Source organism: Osmia bicornis, chromosome 4 (genome assembly GCF_907164935.1).
Source record: "Osmia bicornis bicornis chromosome 4, iOsmBic2.1, whole genome shotgun sequence".
NCBI classification, from domain to species: domain Eukaryota; kingdom Metazoa; phylum Arthropoda; class Insecta; order Hymenoptera; family Megachilidae; genus Osmia; species Osmia bicornis.
In genome coordinates this window covers 4,146,251-4,163,283 of record NC_060219.1, presented here as the reverse complement: position 1 = coordinate 4,163,283, position 17,033 = coordinate 4,146,251, and the positions used below count along the sequence as shown (strand labels likewise).

The 17,033-nt window shown below is 32.8% G+C and overlaps 1 protein-coding gene across 2 annotated transcripts in view; it reads left to right on the top strand.

Moving 5' to 3' along the window:
• The first annotated feature begins 93 nt into the window (after positions 1–93).
• The window catches only part of LOC114882853 (laminin subunit alpha-1), a 119,922-nt gene continuing 102,982 nt past the window's right edge, over positions 94–17,033 (top strand). For both annotated transcript variants that reach the window (XM_046285343.1, XM_046285342.1), the window contains exon 1: positions 94–1,045. In XM_046285343.1, the coding sequence (XP_046141299.1) occupies positions 919–1,045 (127 nt within the window). In that variant the 5' untranslated portion in view covers positions 94–918. The remainder of the gene's footprint in view (positions 1,046–17,033) is intronic.

The following is a 17,033-nucleotide window of genomic DNA, read 5'->3' as shown; positions in this document are numbered from 1 at the left end:
GGGGGGTAGCCGAACGATCGTGCACGGTGGTGGCTCGACACTTCGGTTCAGTTCGCTCGCGGCGCTCGTACCGTTCGTACTTACCGACGGGCGTTTCGGTTTCCCTTTTTCAAAAGGGATTTGTTTTCGGTTTTACGTGCTTTTGTGTGTTTAAAACAGACTACTGAAAGAACAATCATGATAAAAAGTGTTACACAGTGAGACATCGTCTTTGTTTAACATTAATTAGTAAAATATCTTTAAAAATTGGCGGAATAAGGAAGGACAGATTAACCTGTCATAAAGCAACAAGTGAATGTCGACGCGTAAGAATTAATCAATAATTCTAATCGTTTTCCAGATTATGTGTTCATCAAATAAATAGTGAACGTGTTTGTGCATATTTATTACGATACGTCGTAGCGTTGGACCGCGCTGGCGAAACGTTCGTCCATGTTTGGCCGGTCAACGAATTTCGATAATCGAACGCGCCGGTCGATCGCTCCGTACGCGCGTCCCACGGAATTTCAAAATTTTTACCAAATGTTTCCTTCTTTTTCTATTTATTTATGATTATTTACATATTTAAATTTTAATATATACTGTTAATTACGTTATAATTCACAATATAATGAGTCTTCAATTGTAATTCGAGTATTAAATTAAATTAGAGGAAACATAAACGCGATCGAATCGAGCGAATTAATTTCACGAATAATCGACAAGAAATGATACGACGTGGTGTCGATGGAAAGAAACGAACGATCCACGGCAATTTTGACGAATGTCGTGAAACGTTTCACGATTAATCCGTGGTCGAAGACTATTTAAGAGAAGAACAAGAATTTCGCGGTTTTACCCCCGTTGATTTATGATTCGCGTGTGCGTGAATGGTTGCCTTTGTTCGGACGATATCGCCAATTGCGAATATTCTCGTGAATGATGGCTGTTCGAGTGCACCACCGATCTTCTTTAATGTTACCATGGCTCATCTTTCTCTCGTTGGTCCTGTGGAATCTGAACGACGCAAATGCTGGCCGTGGATTTAGACACAGCACCAGGCATAGTAAGTCTTTAACTTTTTTTTTTTTAATTCTTTGCTTGAAACAGGAACAAACTGCGAGCCAATGATCTAGTTAGAGTTAGAGTTTAATCTTAAAATTTATAAAATTAGAAATAGTTAAATTTTGTTTAACTCGGCAAGTATATGTTGCTTTACCTAAGTATTAGGACATTGCAATTTTTGTTGATTATTTATAATAATAATTATATTTAATATTAAATTTTAAATAAAATGGTGCTAAATTGGAAATATAATGTAAAATATTTGAAATGGCACGATTTAGACAATTCTACTCTACTTGCCTATGTCATGCCTATAATAATTATAAAAATAGTGCTTTCTATACATTAATTAAGAAAATAATTATGTTCGAATTGTGGAGTAATTTCTATTAAAACTACAGATGCTAGAAAAGAAATTATTCGAATTGCCAAATGAATAATTGTGAATGGTTTCTTCTTAATTTAAATATCGTCCTTAAGAGTATCGAATAGTAAAGCGTTAAGCAATCTCGTAAAATCTTCGACTTCGAGTCCCCTAAACCTCGACGAAACCATTTCAGCGTAACATCCGTAATAACTTCCGTGGCTCCTATGTTTCCGGTTTATTTAATTGAGGGGTTCTACGTCTCGCGTCCGCTCTATAAACATCTGCTCTTGCACCCTCCGATTTTCAAGTTCCTCTTCAATCTTACATCCTCCAAAACCAACTATTAACCCTCTTGCTTACGATCCAGATCTGTGCACTTAAATTTTACGTCCAATTTCATTTAGATTCCATTTGTACAATCAATTGTTAAATGGTAATTTCTAACGCTATTGAACTTGACGAGCAACGCGTTCGTTGTTCACGAACGCCCTTAAACCCTTCGTTTCTTCATGAACGTGCAATTATCAGGTTGGAAAGGAATCGATAACCTTCGTGAATGTCGTTGATCGCTTTGGAGTGTTGCAAAGGATGCGCTCGCGTTTCGCCCTATACTGCTTCCACGCTAAATATAAAGCAAAGAGCTGGGAGGTGCGGAATGTCCTGACACTTAATATTCTTAGAGCAGACGCGAGTTTAACGAGGTCGTTCAGATTCGTCGAAATTTTTTAACAATATCTTGAAAGGTCACATTGCGAACTTTAATTAACAGTTAACTCGTATTTATTTTTACGGTTTAAATCTCTGAAATCTTGTAATAGTTTTCTGAAGCGTGTGCTCGAAAATGGCACTTTTTAATAACCGGGGCGTAGACGTTATCGTGGAACAATAAATAAGAATAACGCGCGATAATTAACGTTCACCAAAGCTTACCCGAACACGATCGATCGATCGATCGACCTTATACGCGGCGTTCGCGAACCGCCGCGATCGGATCTTCGAGATATATCGAGAGATCGAGCTGACCCGCCCATGTATCGCTTCCTGTTTCTCTAATCGAAACGATCATTTCTCTTTACGCCTGATATTAATGCCTAAGCAACCACCGAGCCTAGAATAACCCTAATTTTTGCAAAATATAATTATTCTTGCTATTATTATCGTTGAAATATGATAATAAAAAAGCAGTATAAATTGAATTGCAAGAGATTATTATGCTAATTCAAAAGATATGGTTAGCCAAATATGAAATGATATTTCACTGCAATGGGATTTTGCTGTAATTTTATTGGTTGTAAGTTGATCAAACTCATTAAATATCGGGAGTTGTTAAGGAACATAATTCCCTTTTCGCAACAATCATGTAAGTCTTTGAAAGAAGAAATTATATGTGCATTGCACAGAGAGAACGGATTGGAGCGAATTTAAAATCTCAGTAAAATCATTGATTCCAGTATAAACGCAGCTTACGATGAAGTATACAGTTTAAAAACACGGCTTTTACGAAATAACAAGCATTTACGTTGATTCGAATAAGAGAATGATTAAACTCGCCCTTTCGCCGAAACTAATTAAATTAATGAACCCCCCTTTGAGAATCGACTGCCAATTTAGATAACTTCTCTCGCGTCTTAATCACCGACAAACGTATACTGCAAGCACGAGATTTTTATTTATCTTAATTGTATAGTATAAACGTTTGTATTATCTTAAGTAGTGCCATGAAGCGTTCTCCCGTATTCGCGCGAATATACTTCATTTATTCCTGCTATCGCTGTCTGATTGCTGAGATTTACGTTCACCCTATACGAGTTTTTATGAGAATATATTTATTGTATGAATTTTCATAAGGATTTATTGTGTATTTCAATGCAACCATCTTAATTAGCCAATTACAAGTAATTTTATTGAATAAAACATTCTTAATGGTTATGTTTTATGTATACACTTAAGTGTTATAATTTTTTTATTGGTGTTATTTAATATTAATATTAAAAGTAATTTAGAAAAAAGATAGCATATTTTTTAATTATTTAATTTTATATATGACATATAGAAAATTTTATGAAATTTAATAATTTAAAAATATGCTATCTTTTTTCTAAATTACTTGTAATATTAATATTGTTATATACTATATATATATGAGGCTCGCTTCAAAATTCGCATCATTTTTGCAAAATAGATTCTTTCAAAATTCTAACAAATCCCTTAATTACTTAGAAGTCCCTTCAATTAAAAATGTTAGATATCATGAGAAAGGTATAGTAAGCTGATTGAAAATATAATTAATAATTAAAAGGATTTCCCACAATTTCAGCATGACACTCAAATTATGAATACAAATGCAATAAATGTATCGAATGTTTCAAAAAATCACCAATCCCTTAGTTCGCGAAGGTATCGGTATCACCATTCGCCATAATTTTAACAGAAGAAAGGAACAAAGACTTACGAGGATCATATCTAACAACGATTAAAATATTCAACATAAAGCACCGGCACACACACGTGTACATATCTGTAGCGTTTTTGTTGGGCAGCAAGCAAGCAAATCACTGGCCTGGGCCGGTTGAAATAATTTCATTCTCGTTCTGCTTGCTCCTCTCATTTTCTTCTTGTTTAAATGCCGTCCCACGGCCCATGCAAAGTAACACTGTCGGCGTGTATGGACGTGGTTAGAGTACTCGATGGTTCATGGAGAATACACCGGACCCTTTCTTAGGGTTCTTCAGGGAATGCGAGTGTTGGCCGTGACAAGGGCGATCGCCTTGAACCTCGACCTTTAGGTTCTTGAACATCCTGATCAAATTTATAATAACAATAATTAAGTGTAAACGGTTTTGATTGGTCGTTTTTAGTCTTGCTGTTCTTCTTATTTACGCTTTTACTTGATGACACTTGATACGTATCGTATTTATTCAAATTTTCAATTAGTTTATTCTTAAGGTTGTCTTATTTCAACATTATCATAAACTAGTCACTTTTATATAATATTTCATTTCTCTTTATAAAATTTTATTTAAAGTCTGGTTGCAATACATTTTCTTAAATGAATTTTTAGCTACGTTTCAGTGACATCTGTTTGCAATTCAATTATTCGAAGCTTTATTTTTTTCTATTTCACTCGTACTACAATATTTCTACTTAAACATCATATCAATTATTCTGGAGCAAACGGTTGCGCCTAATTGACGTCTACAAAATTAGTTTGGACAAGTTTGTCGAAGGGTCTCTCTACGATATCCTGTTCCTCGTTTATTTTCGATATGAATCAGCTCCTCGTCTTCTGTTTTCTCAGAACTTTGGTATTTTTAGTGAAAACCAACTCTTAGAACAAATGTCTATTTACAAAAGGCAACAATTTTTAATTTTAGTTTGTTATTTCATCGATGATAATACCTACTTTCTTTTCTTTCAATAAAAAGTCAACACATTGAATAAAAAATTAATAATTACTCATTTTTGTTTCTATACATCTAACCGGTACCCATTTGTGAAGAGTGGTTAAATAACAGATTTGAAATTTTATATGTAATAATTAATATTTCATTTTTTATTGGCTTTGATTCGAAATTTATCACAAAATTTTGCAATTATGTTATCTGTTAATTTACAACGAAGCGACGAACGTATCCATCTGAATGTATTGCATTTTTCCAACCCCTACAATCTTTTTCATTAATTACATTCATGTTAGAGTTATTTACGAGGCATTTAACACTGATTAAAAGACACATTGTATCGAAAGAAACAATAAAGATAAGTTGAAATAATTGTTTTAAAAAACATGAAATATGCTATTTCATTATACTTCAGAGGTTATCGTTCGTTCAATTAATAGATTACATTGATGCATATAATATTCATAAGCTTTCATAAAAAATTTAATTTTTCTATATCTTTTTTTAAGTTATATAGCATTGATGTAGGTATGTAACCTGTTTAAGGAATTGCAAATAAGAATGCTAGAAATCCAATGAAACGTACTGAAAGTTCTAAAGACAGTTGTTATTAAAGAAAAATTATTATCCGATTGAGATTAGGATATATGGTTATGGGCAATGCGGTAAAAAGGGAAAGCGTAGTATTATGTAATACCGTAACATATGCTTAAATAGGATTAGATATGCTTCAACATAATTTCATGAAGTTTACTACACGCTGAATTACTTGTTGCGTGATAAGAGGATAATAGAGAAAGTTTATCTATAATATTTGCGCATTAGTAGTTCTATCATGTTAAATATGATTTACTTCAGATAATAAATCATTTAAATTAAGTGTTTACAGTAAAACCTGTATTTATTGCTTGTGAAAGGATTTATTGAACTAGATGATAATTATGGGAACATATAGAAAAGAGTTTAATATATTGAAAAAATAATTTTCAAAGGAACAGTGTACAATGTTAGAAGATGAACATAACATGAAATATAAAGTTAAATTAAATGATGGCTTTTGAAATATAAAGTTTACAGTATGATTGCAATTTTACCATTCTATTTGAAGTAGAAGGGTGAAATAGATGTTACAGTACAAATTTAATTTACTCTTATGGAAAATAAAGGTTTTAAAAGTAGAACTAATTAATCCTTTAATTACACATTGCTACATGTTGAAAATAATATTTGAGGTAATTTATCACATTCGAAGGGTAGGCATAAAATGTCCTAACTTGTAATTAAGTTGCAGATTAATATATTAGGCGACAGTTTAATTACAGAAAGATCTAAAGAAAACGATCAAATGTTGAATGCGTGTAGGAGTATATTAATATTAATTAGTTCACACGAAATGAATGTCATAAATAAATCTCACAGTAGTACAATTATAACGGTATGTAATTTTGATTAAATATCCTATTTCTCTATTACACAACCGGTTTTCCTGGTCTAGGAAAATGGTAAATGACATATATGTATACGTTGAAAGGTACATCCGTTCTATTCTCGCGGCTCGTGTGAGATGCAGAAATACTCAATATCTAACGAACATAATGCGTGATATTATGCGTTTCGTTGCATACTCTTCTGACTACTAATTTTCAATCAGGTTATCAATGAAATATTCATGGAAAATATTTCATATCATTTGCTATTCACGTGGCATGGCACATGCTAATTATAATAGTCGATTCAAAAATTATTCTAATGATGTACATATGATATACATAATATTTGATTTCTAATCATTTCGTTATCCTAGAAATACATATTTTTATTAGCTATATTTAATTACCGATCTAGTAAATTTTAATTTTATCTTGGAGTGTTGCTTTGCTTTGTGTATAAATATTTAAAGAAAACACGAGAAATCATTTAATAGAAATAAAATAAATAATTTGTCGGGTGTTCAAGTTTTTTTTTTTTTTAATTGTAAATATCTGAAGAGAACTCTCAAAAAAGGGGTCAGAACATTGTAAATAAAAATTGCTGACTAAACCTATTTTTAATTGACCAATGATTAAATATTAAAATACTCTTCAACAGAGTAACAGTAAGAGTCGTTAGGAAAATTTTTTGGTTTTAGCCGATATTTCACGCATGGTGACTCGTAAGTTTGGTGAGCAGAGGAGGGCAAAAATTAGCCGAGCATCCGGCAAGCTTTTTCTCGATTTTTTCTTAACGCCTTTATTCGTCACACCTCCGCTTTTGTATACTGAACGTATACCGAGACCACGAGTATTTTTGTCTTGTCTCTCCATACTAAATCATGATACCTACGCGTGTGTTCCGCGCTCCTGACTTCTAACTGTTCGTTTAATGTATCCACATACTGTCGTCTCAGGTTTCACCAACCTATTAATCCTATGTTACACTGAACAATGTGTATATTTTCATTACGTCGAATGTAATTATCACGTACTTAATCTAATTGCCATTATAAATTTATCGATTGACACGAGATAGAGTTACTCTTTCTTCTTATCGTGAAACATATGAAAAGTCTGACAGGATTTCATGACAGACAAAAGTTAATGATTTCAATCAGAATGTCTCTTAAAGAATATTCTTAGCAATTTAATGTAACATTTAGAGAAATTTTGAATATTAAAATAAACCATTTATCTAATAAAAACTACATATAACTAGTCAAGGTTTTAAATCAGTCGAAGTTTTAGTTTTAACAATTTGAAAAACCGGTTGGCGATGAGTTTAGTTCATACACTCGTTTCTTATCGGTTTTTCGTTCTGTTGTATTCTCTCGAAGGTATTCGTAAACTCTGTTTCGTCATTATCGGCTGTTCCAGAAACGATTTATCGGACACTGGTCAAGCAAAGTGAACAGGTAGCATGAAATACGACTTAAGTGGTCGAGGAAAAGTGTTTCACGGATTTTGATGGAACTCCTCGGGTAATCTCTCGTGAAAGACAGCATTTCTGCACGGTGAAGAGTCTCAGAATTGTCAGAGGTTTTATTTCAACACGTTCGTTTAAAAATTTTATGCGACGATAAGACTAGATCGCCGAGAGCGAGAGACACTGTGTTTAAGAGTCTTTGAATGACTGCTTCGTCTGGTTGGTTTGATAAGTATTCATTGCTGCTAAGTGCTTCCATTTCCCTTTTGAAGTTAGTGGACAGAAAGGTATTATGATGACAGAAGAATCTTTTTAGTTGCGGAATGTTAAACAATGATGAATAATATTGATTTTTCGTCATGAGAAATCAAATTTCATGAATAAATACTGATAAAAATAAGAAATCTTAATCCTGCTTGAGTTTACTTGCAATTTACTGTTTGAAATGACTGGGAAAATTGTTGCAAAAATGAAAGGCAGATTAGAATTAGAATATTAGTCTTGTTTTTAGAAAAAGAACGGTTCGTTAGCTTTTGTTTAAAGAATAATATTGTTGTTAAAAATTTGGTTTCGCTAACAGACGTTATATCTGCTTGGATTTACTTACAATTTTGTAAAAAAAATTGATTTTTAAATTATTACAGAAATAAATATTTGTATAACATACTTTTATACTTACCAAATTCATTTCTTTTTGAATAATTAAATTTGTTACATAAAATGAGAAATCATACTGCAAAATAAAATACTGAATTTTTGTTAATAAAAATAATTTTACCAATCGCTTTTATATCAGTTTTTGTATTTCGTTTATAACACTGCAATTCGAGCCGATATATCTACAAAAGCTATGCAATGAAGACGAGGCTAGAACCCGGAAGTGAAACACGTTTCTGACAACTACCTGTGAGTGTCATCAAGGTATACCAGAAGAGTACTGTGCAATTAACACGAGATATGCCTCCAACGCGTATTCCCGTGTCGAGTAGCGTTATATCAAACTTTGCTTGCTTCTCATTCAAGGTGTTGAACTTGCTTGCTTTTCTGACATTTTCTTTTTTCACTACTCGTCGTTCAAATCGAAATGAAATATCTATCTAGAAAATTTTACATAAATGTAAATATAATTATCAGTAGATTACGAATATCTATGCAAAAGTATTATTTTTATAAAAAATAGAAAAGGAAGTAGAACCTAGACAGAGATTTGTTTTTTTATTAAATAATTTTAAGTAATTCATGGTAGTTTTTATTTTACATAAATAATAATGTACATCAATAGGATATTAATTATTAAAAACAATTTTCTGTTGCCGTTAGCAAAGCGAAATCGTGTGATCGTTTCTTCAGGATGAAATCACGCGTAGCTTTTCATTCGAGATCTACCGGAAGTAGAAGGTGGGCGAGAAATGAAGGGGATCCTTTCGCATAAAACTCGTAAGGCGCGCTTCGTAAATAGGCATCGTGGCAGGACAGGAAGTCTTGCCAGATGCTGATGCTCTTTCCTATTATAATCGCGTTTCCTTGATCAGACATTCATAACTGGAAAATATTTTAAAGGATATTTATTCAAATCCTATTAATAATTTATTTCATTTAAAATTTCTGCTCATAAACTGTTGTTATTATGATAAAATTTCTGATAAAATTTCTGATAAAATTATCAGAATTTCTAAGTGAATTATAAATATATGACACGATATCTGATTCGAAGTGACGAATGCCTTAATCGTCGATAATTTCTTCCTGAATTTATGCGACGTGCGTGAGTCCTCGCTCGTGTCCTTTTTAGGGATATCGTTCGCGCGATCCTTCGGAAAGATTACCTGTTCTGTTACCTGCGTGTTTGTTGCCGATCGTTATCGGACTTCATCGGAATGCAGGTATCCGTTCGCGGCACAATTTGTACCTTCCGACAAAGCTGGACGATGTTTTGTAAACGATAAAATCGGACTAACGATAGTGCCACATCTGGTTACATTTTTAGAGTATCAATGGTAAAACTGATTCGGGTCATTTCGTTACAAACCAAATTACAAATATTTGTATTTTATTTCAATCTACCATTCTTCAATTTTATTATTATTTTTTTATTTTGGTATTTCTATTTTATTTTATTATCTTTTCACACTTTTGTATTAAACATTTTCAAAACTTTTAAAAATTATTTATTATATTCAAACAGTTTCTTTTTTAATAAAGAAAATATACTATTTCTGAAAGGTACTCATCAAGGTAAAATAAAAGTACTGAAATGACTCGTTTCCACGTTTCGCTCGCATTCTTTCCAAATTACTCCGTAAAACGGGTCTTTAACTCGAATCGTTCGCCGTGGTATCAATGAAAAATAACCAAATTTTTCTTGTTACTCAATATCTGTAACGAGCCACGTCGAATTTCCTTTTACGTAACAGTCTACAACTTTTACTCACAATTGAAAAATCAGCTAACGACGTCTCGGTTAATCGTGCACGAATATCAGTGGTGAGACTTTCTTATAAGGGTAAGCAACGTAGCATTACAACATCATCGTGTCAGTGAGCATTCGTAAATGCTTGTGTATACGTGTCAGTCACGTAGTTAGTCTTCTAGAAATCTGCTGTAACAATCATCAGTCATGATAGACCTAACACGATATCGGCTAGTTCGATGATCATTCATACTGACGATACTAATGAAGTTTATGCCACTTTACCTGACAGAAATTGTCAGATCATGGAAATACTAATGTTGTACTTTTGCAGAGAAATGAGAAATATTTCTGCCACTCAAAATAATAGTGATGTATCTTCATTTACATTTACTTTTATTATTTTTATTAACAAAATTACATTTCTTTTGTGAAACTGTTTAAAATCATTACATCCTTTATATGAAATAAATATTACTATCAAAAAGTTTCACATTTACAAAATTACAAATGATACAATTGACTAATTATTAAAATTTAACAGAAATGAAAAGTAAAGATTTAGATTATGTATGGATAAGGTGTTAGGTTAACAAGCTTGTCATTGGGACTTGTCGAAACAGGATCAGACAGCAATCTTGTGTTATCGGAATCTTAGCAATGACTGGATATTACAAAGTCATCGAACGTCTTGATCGACAGAGGGAAGCTGAAAGTGAAGACTGCCAGTCCGGAATGTAACACCTTGTCGCGTGACTGGATGGTACGCGACGTGCAGAATAAAAATGTCCATTTAGACATTCGATTGGTGGATGTCGGGTCGTTCAACCTCTCTCGGTTTCTATTCTTTTTCTTCGCCTTCGCAGTCCGCCCACTCAGCCGAAATTACATCTCGAAGATCGGGCGCCTACTCGCTCCCATTTTTTTCTTCGTTCATCTACCCCCGAGGCGCCACGCCGAGGAGGAACCGGAAACGATGGCAAAAGATAACCACTTCCAACTTGGTGTGTTGTTAGAAATGGGGAAGAAAAAAAAAGGAAAAATACTGGAGTTTCTACTATTTTCTCTGAGGTCCTGTTTTTATTAAAATGTAACAAATTATAAATCATCATCTCTTCAGTATCAATCTCAAAGATATATAATATTTTTAAAATTTTCTAAATAAGAAAAATGATACATATTTAATATTATCCAATTAGTTTGACGAGCCCTCTTCAGTCTTTCTATTCTATTAATACTATTAATAGATAATTATTCAAAATAGAATTTCTAATAATATAAATCATACTTTCATGAAGTAATAGAAACACGTTCTTTGATTACACAAAAAAGGGGAAATGTATTATCCATGTTTCTCTTAGTGGATGCATTAACGCCAATTAATACTCTTAATTGCACTCTTAGCAGAAGTTAGTTCACTCTTAATTACCACTTACCGATGCTATTCGAGGAATCAAAGAATAATCCAGACAGATAATATTTATGTAGAACACGAGCTATAATTTTTAAGCAGTATTATTATTTTTGTAAAAGGAGTCACGATCCATCGTCGAACGGGTAGATTAATTATGCAGCCGGGTACATTAATATTTCAAGTGTCGAGTGCTTTTGCACGCAAACCCCTGTCGTGCAACGAGAATTGAAAAGCGACCGCAAAATTAACACGAGACCGTACAGCGATAAATTTATATTCCAATTGATAGCTAATTAAACGATCTCTGCCTTTCATCGAAATTCCCCGTGTGACTTCATCAAATTTTAATTGAACTCTCAATGATGTTTATCTTTGATCTTTATTTATAATTAGAATATTTTTATTTTGGTATAACGTTTGAAAATTACACGGTGTTTAAAGGTTTATGGTCTGAACAAATCTTAGGTCTTAGGTAAAAACATTGAAATATTGAATGCAACGCGTGTGTGTACTTATCTTAGAAACATAAGTTAGCTAGAAAATGGTATACCTTATCGTATTTATGGACCATTTGTGTGTCAGTTTTGCCTCACAAGTTTTAGATTTCTTCCAGATAGAAATGTATTTTGAGTTACCATGTGGAAATAATATTTTGAAAAGCATAGTATCCAGTGGAAAATGTATTTCCTATGAAAATATTAGAAAAAATGGGCTATATTAAATATGTAAATTTGTGGATAAATTGATTCTTCTAAATGCTGAGAATATAATATTTTCATAAAAAATAATATACAGCTTCATTAACAGAAATTAGTTTTAATATTATAATTTGTTTAATTCATAAATTAGAATTTTGTAAAAAACTTATTAAAATTATTTATTTTTGATACGTTTCTCAATGTTTCAAGTATCACTAATTTCTTATATTTCTTATTTCATAGAATCAAATTCTTAATAAATATTTTTTTTTACTTAACTCAATATTTTTTGGTGACATGAGGAGTCAATCCATATTTTGAGAGCACCAGGGCCACCCTGACTCTCGCTTAATTACGTCACTGCTAATAGTTTATAATTCGTAAAATTTCAGTAATAATAATTAATTGAATTGTATAAGAGATTTCAGATTTTTTTTTAATTACTTTTCAACGATTTCAATTAATTGCGTCAGAAATGACATTGAAAAATCTTCTCAGCGATAAATCAGTATCCACTTGGTGCACGTCCGCAGGAGCCAGTGTTAATTAATAATTGCCAGTCGTTGGTAACCGTGGTAAAAGGAAGAACAGTCGGTTTTTGTTCGAAGACGATCGAGCAACGGAAAAGAAGGGAATATCTTGGCTTCTCTGACCGTAGTTGGCATGTGGAAGAGAGGAACATGCTGCTCCTCTGGCTGCCTTAAACAGCCTTGGCCTTAGCCTCAACGTCAACTATTTCTTAAACGCAGACTCTCCTTGCGTTTCTGCAAAGACCCAAACAAAAACTAACCGTGTTTTATGCCACCTGTTCAAATCGAGCCAATCGGAACGCGTGCTGCCGTTAATAACCGAACATTATTCATTGGCGTAACTAGGACCTTTTCCTGGGATCAGTAAGGCCCACAGAATTTAAGAACCTTAGAAGTTTAAAAATATTAGAGAATTAGTTAGAATCTCAAAAATTTAGGACCTTGGTGTCAGAATTCTAGAATTTAGGAACTTTAAGATGTTGTTGGTGTCTTAGAATTTCAGAATTTTTAGAATATTAACATTTTAGAATTGGAATTGAGTAATTTTAGAAAATTAAAATTTTGGAATCTAAGAATTTTAAAAGATGGGACTGTGGGTGCTGATCTACATTTTTGGGAAAGTGCAAGCCCACCTTGGCCCCCTCCTAATTACACCGCAATCATTGCAATTTTGAAATCTATTAATATAATAAAGTAACAAAATCATAAGAAGTTTCTTTCGTTCCATCAATTCACGTAATCGTTGCGTGAGAACTCAGTTAACCGTTTTCCTATAAAAAATTTAATTTTCCATCGTGCAGCTGCACTCGCACGGAACAATGACGGGATTGAAAATATTTATTCACGCTGACGGCCAATTACGTTGCATTGTGGGAAGGTGAGCGGTGTCCACCCGGAAACTGGCTGCAGAATTGCAGCCTCTCTCAGCGTTGATGAGCTTTTAAGCTGGCGATTTACAGCGTGTCTGATCGGTACGGGATATATGTATTTTGTAGCAAAGGCGTCAACGATTTGATAGCTGCGTGACGTTTCAAAAGAATCCGCGATTCATGACGAAGGATCCCAGGATCCTCTGTTGGAGATGCGATTAAAGTCCTACCGAAGATGAACAGGAATATTCCAGCTTGCACAGTTCGTTCACTTCTGAATGCCACTTGAACCATTAAAGATCAAACAATGAAATAATTCAATTTTTATCCATAAGGCTTTTTCATTTTTTATGTTTTAATAATATTGGAGGGAACTGAAAATGTATCATAAATGGTATTGAAGCAGTAACAACTTATTTATAATATAAAAAAATAGTACTGACACACATAAGGAAATTTATAAATTACTTAAGAAAGTATAAAACCGTTTATTATATTGGTATAAATACTTAAAATTCTTGTTTGTCTACCATTCTTATTTGTGAATTTCGAGATTTGAAGTTATTCTTCTTTTTTTGTTATAGTAATTTGCCAGTTCTGTGCTCTAGTTTTTTAGGCGTTGTATATATTTGTTTGTAAATGATAAAATTGTCTCACGATAATGCCAAGTTTTTTGTGCCTGTTTAAGTTCAGGGCATCCGCGATAAAACCGTGTGAGGTCATTTTACGGCTAATCAAAACGTAATAATGATGTAAGATTGATATAATATATCGTTCACGTGAAATTAGAGTGAGTTTAAGTCATCATTTTGTTGGTGTCTTGTTTACTTTAGAAATGTGAAACTTTAAATGTATTTCATGTAACGATGTAGGAATTTTTTGAATCGCTTCAACTTATGATGTATATTTTCTGTTTTGTCCAAATTATTTTATCTCGTCGACTAAAATTTTGTGTAATCAAATAATTAATTTAAAAAGAGAGTAGACAAACTTACAATTATGTAAGACAGCAAACTAAGAACTTAAATTTGAAAATTAATCTATCATATTGTTAATAATTAATAATAACCATTTTTATCGTAGTAATTAATATGATTATTATATGTATTTAATTATTTTTTTATTAATTACTATGTTAGGGAATGTAGTCACAGAATGTATATTGGTATCTTTTATACTAATATATAATATTATCATTATAATTGTCGAGATACCGTTGTGTATCTCAAAGTAATTAGAAGTGTGAACAGAAAACAGTCCCGTTAAACCTGATGGATCCTCGAGGGATCATTATTCTTATCGTTTCTCAGAGCAATTTTCCCATAGAAAAGTCTAGGAGGGCGTTTGATTTATCAGCGTCAAAAACGCTTTGGTAAAAAAAAAGAAAAGTAAAGAACAGGCTCCTGTTTCTTATATCGCGTTTGATTATAAAGTTCACACGCGTACACGATTATAAAATCCTTGTAGAAAAACGAAAAAAGAAATGAAAATCGAGTATAAAGTGATTGTCATACGGTGCACGTATTCGATTACCCGTGGAATGCAGTAGTAGATTCACTTTTGACTTTTTCTTAAATTAAATCCCTCTACTAACACATCTTTATTTTAGGAGCAACCTTTAAATAAGCTTGAACTATTATAAGACAAATACTTTTGCAAGGAAATTTCCAGTTAGAAAACCGTGACAAAGGTTTTTTATTTTTAAACTTTAATATAGATATTAATTTCAATGATATTAGATAACTTTTGCTATTATTAAGTGTGATTTTTCTATTTTGTAATAAAAAAAGACTAAGAATATATAAAATAGAAGTGATAAAAATAATTAAAATTTGGATTCTCTCCATGGTCCGCTGTTAGAGGGTTAATGTTCGAATTACTCTTTTGTAACTCTCATTTCTTTTTTTTTTTCTTTTTTACATAATAGCCATTTGTCTTTTGCATTCAATTGTTACACAGGTATAGAAATACACGTGCTTCAAGTTCGTTCTGAATAAACATAATCGTATATTTGCTCCGAATTCATCCTTCACAATGGCTACAGAGTCATCCGATCTCGCCTACAGTGGCTGCCTATTGATTCTTTCGTTTCATGCCCCCGTGAATTCTCTCGAGTTAGAAACGAGGCGCGACCATTAATATTGTTCCTCGTTAATCTTGCGGCGAGCCGGGCTGATTAATCGAACGAACAGTTTGGCGAACGGGATAGCATTAATTATCCGTCATGGACAGGTTTTCATTTTCGGCCCGATATTCGCCGCGGGACGCCACTTATACGATTCCTTCCTGACCACGATAATCGCTTTCTCGCCGTAGAAACGCACCTGTGTATTCTCGATGGCCGCGTAAATCAGCCTCCCAATAGCACATGGAACCATGTATAAATATAACTATAATTGCCCGGCTAGCATCTCACCATGATATTGATGGCGATGATCGTTTCGTGACCCAACGACGCAACGTTCGGAAAAATTCTCAAACCGCGTGATATTCTAATTATTTAATTAAATGACTTGATTGTTCCCCGATGAGATTGTAAGACTTAAATAGTCCGCAATTGGAAGTTTTTAGATTTAATCATTTAATTTAAATTTTACAATAAAATTTAAGAAAAACAATTTTCCTCCCTTTATTAAGTTTCACATAAATTTTTTGAAATTTGATTTTTACAAAGATTTACTCAAGTTACAGTAGAAAAAGAAATCTTAAAGTAATTATTTTGCCTTATTAATAGTTTTAATATTAAATATTAAAATTTTATATATTTTTTTTGTAACGAAGAAGGTAGAAAGATTCTGGTATTCGACTGAAATGCAGAAATAATTATATAGAGGTTGTCGAACAGTTCATTGCAAATCGTTTCATTGAATAGTAAAGCGTTCTACTCATGAATGCGAGTCATCAATGAAAATACAATCTCGTAAACACGTGCCGATTCTACGGGTGAGCGTTTGCGAATTCCAAACGAGGCGTACGTTGTTCCTCGATCTCCACGCACACATAAACACACTAGAAGAGATTCGCGGATGTAAACCGTCGTGTGCCTACTCACAGCTGTCTGCTATTCTAATTATCAGACAATGGCGCCGCCAGGAAGAATCAATTCTATAGAACCTCTCAACGAAGGCGTTGGGAATTTACCTATGTATAATCCTTAATTTTACCTTAGTAAATTACATTATAAAAATGATAAAAATATCTGAAAATCCCTTCAAACAATATTTAAAATAACACGCATACTGTAAAGATGATTCAAGATTATAACAAAGGACAGTTTCTAAAATGATGCAAAAATTGGTGAAACAAAAATACTATCCTCTTTTTAATTTTTCAAGATCCATAGATGGTCACAGTTTTTCATTCTGACACACCAAGTGTGAGAGTCACGATTGGATCGTTTTT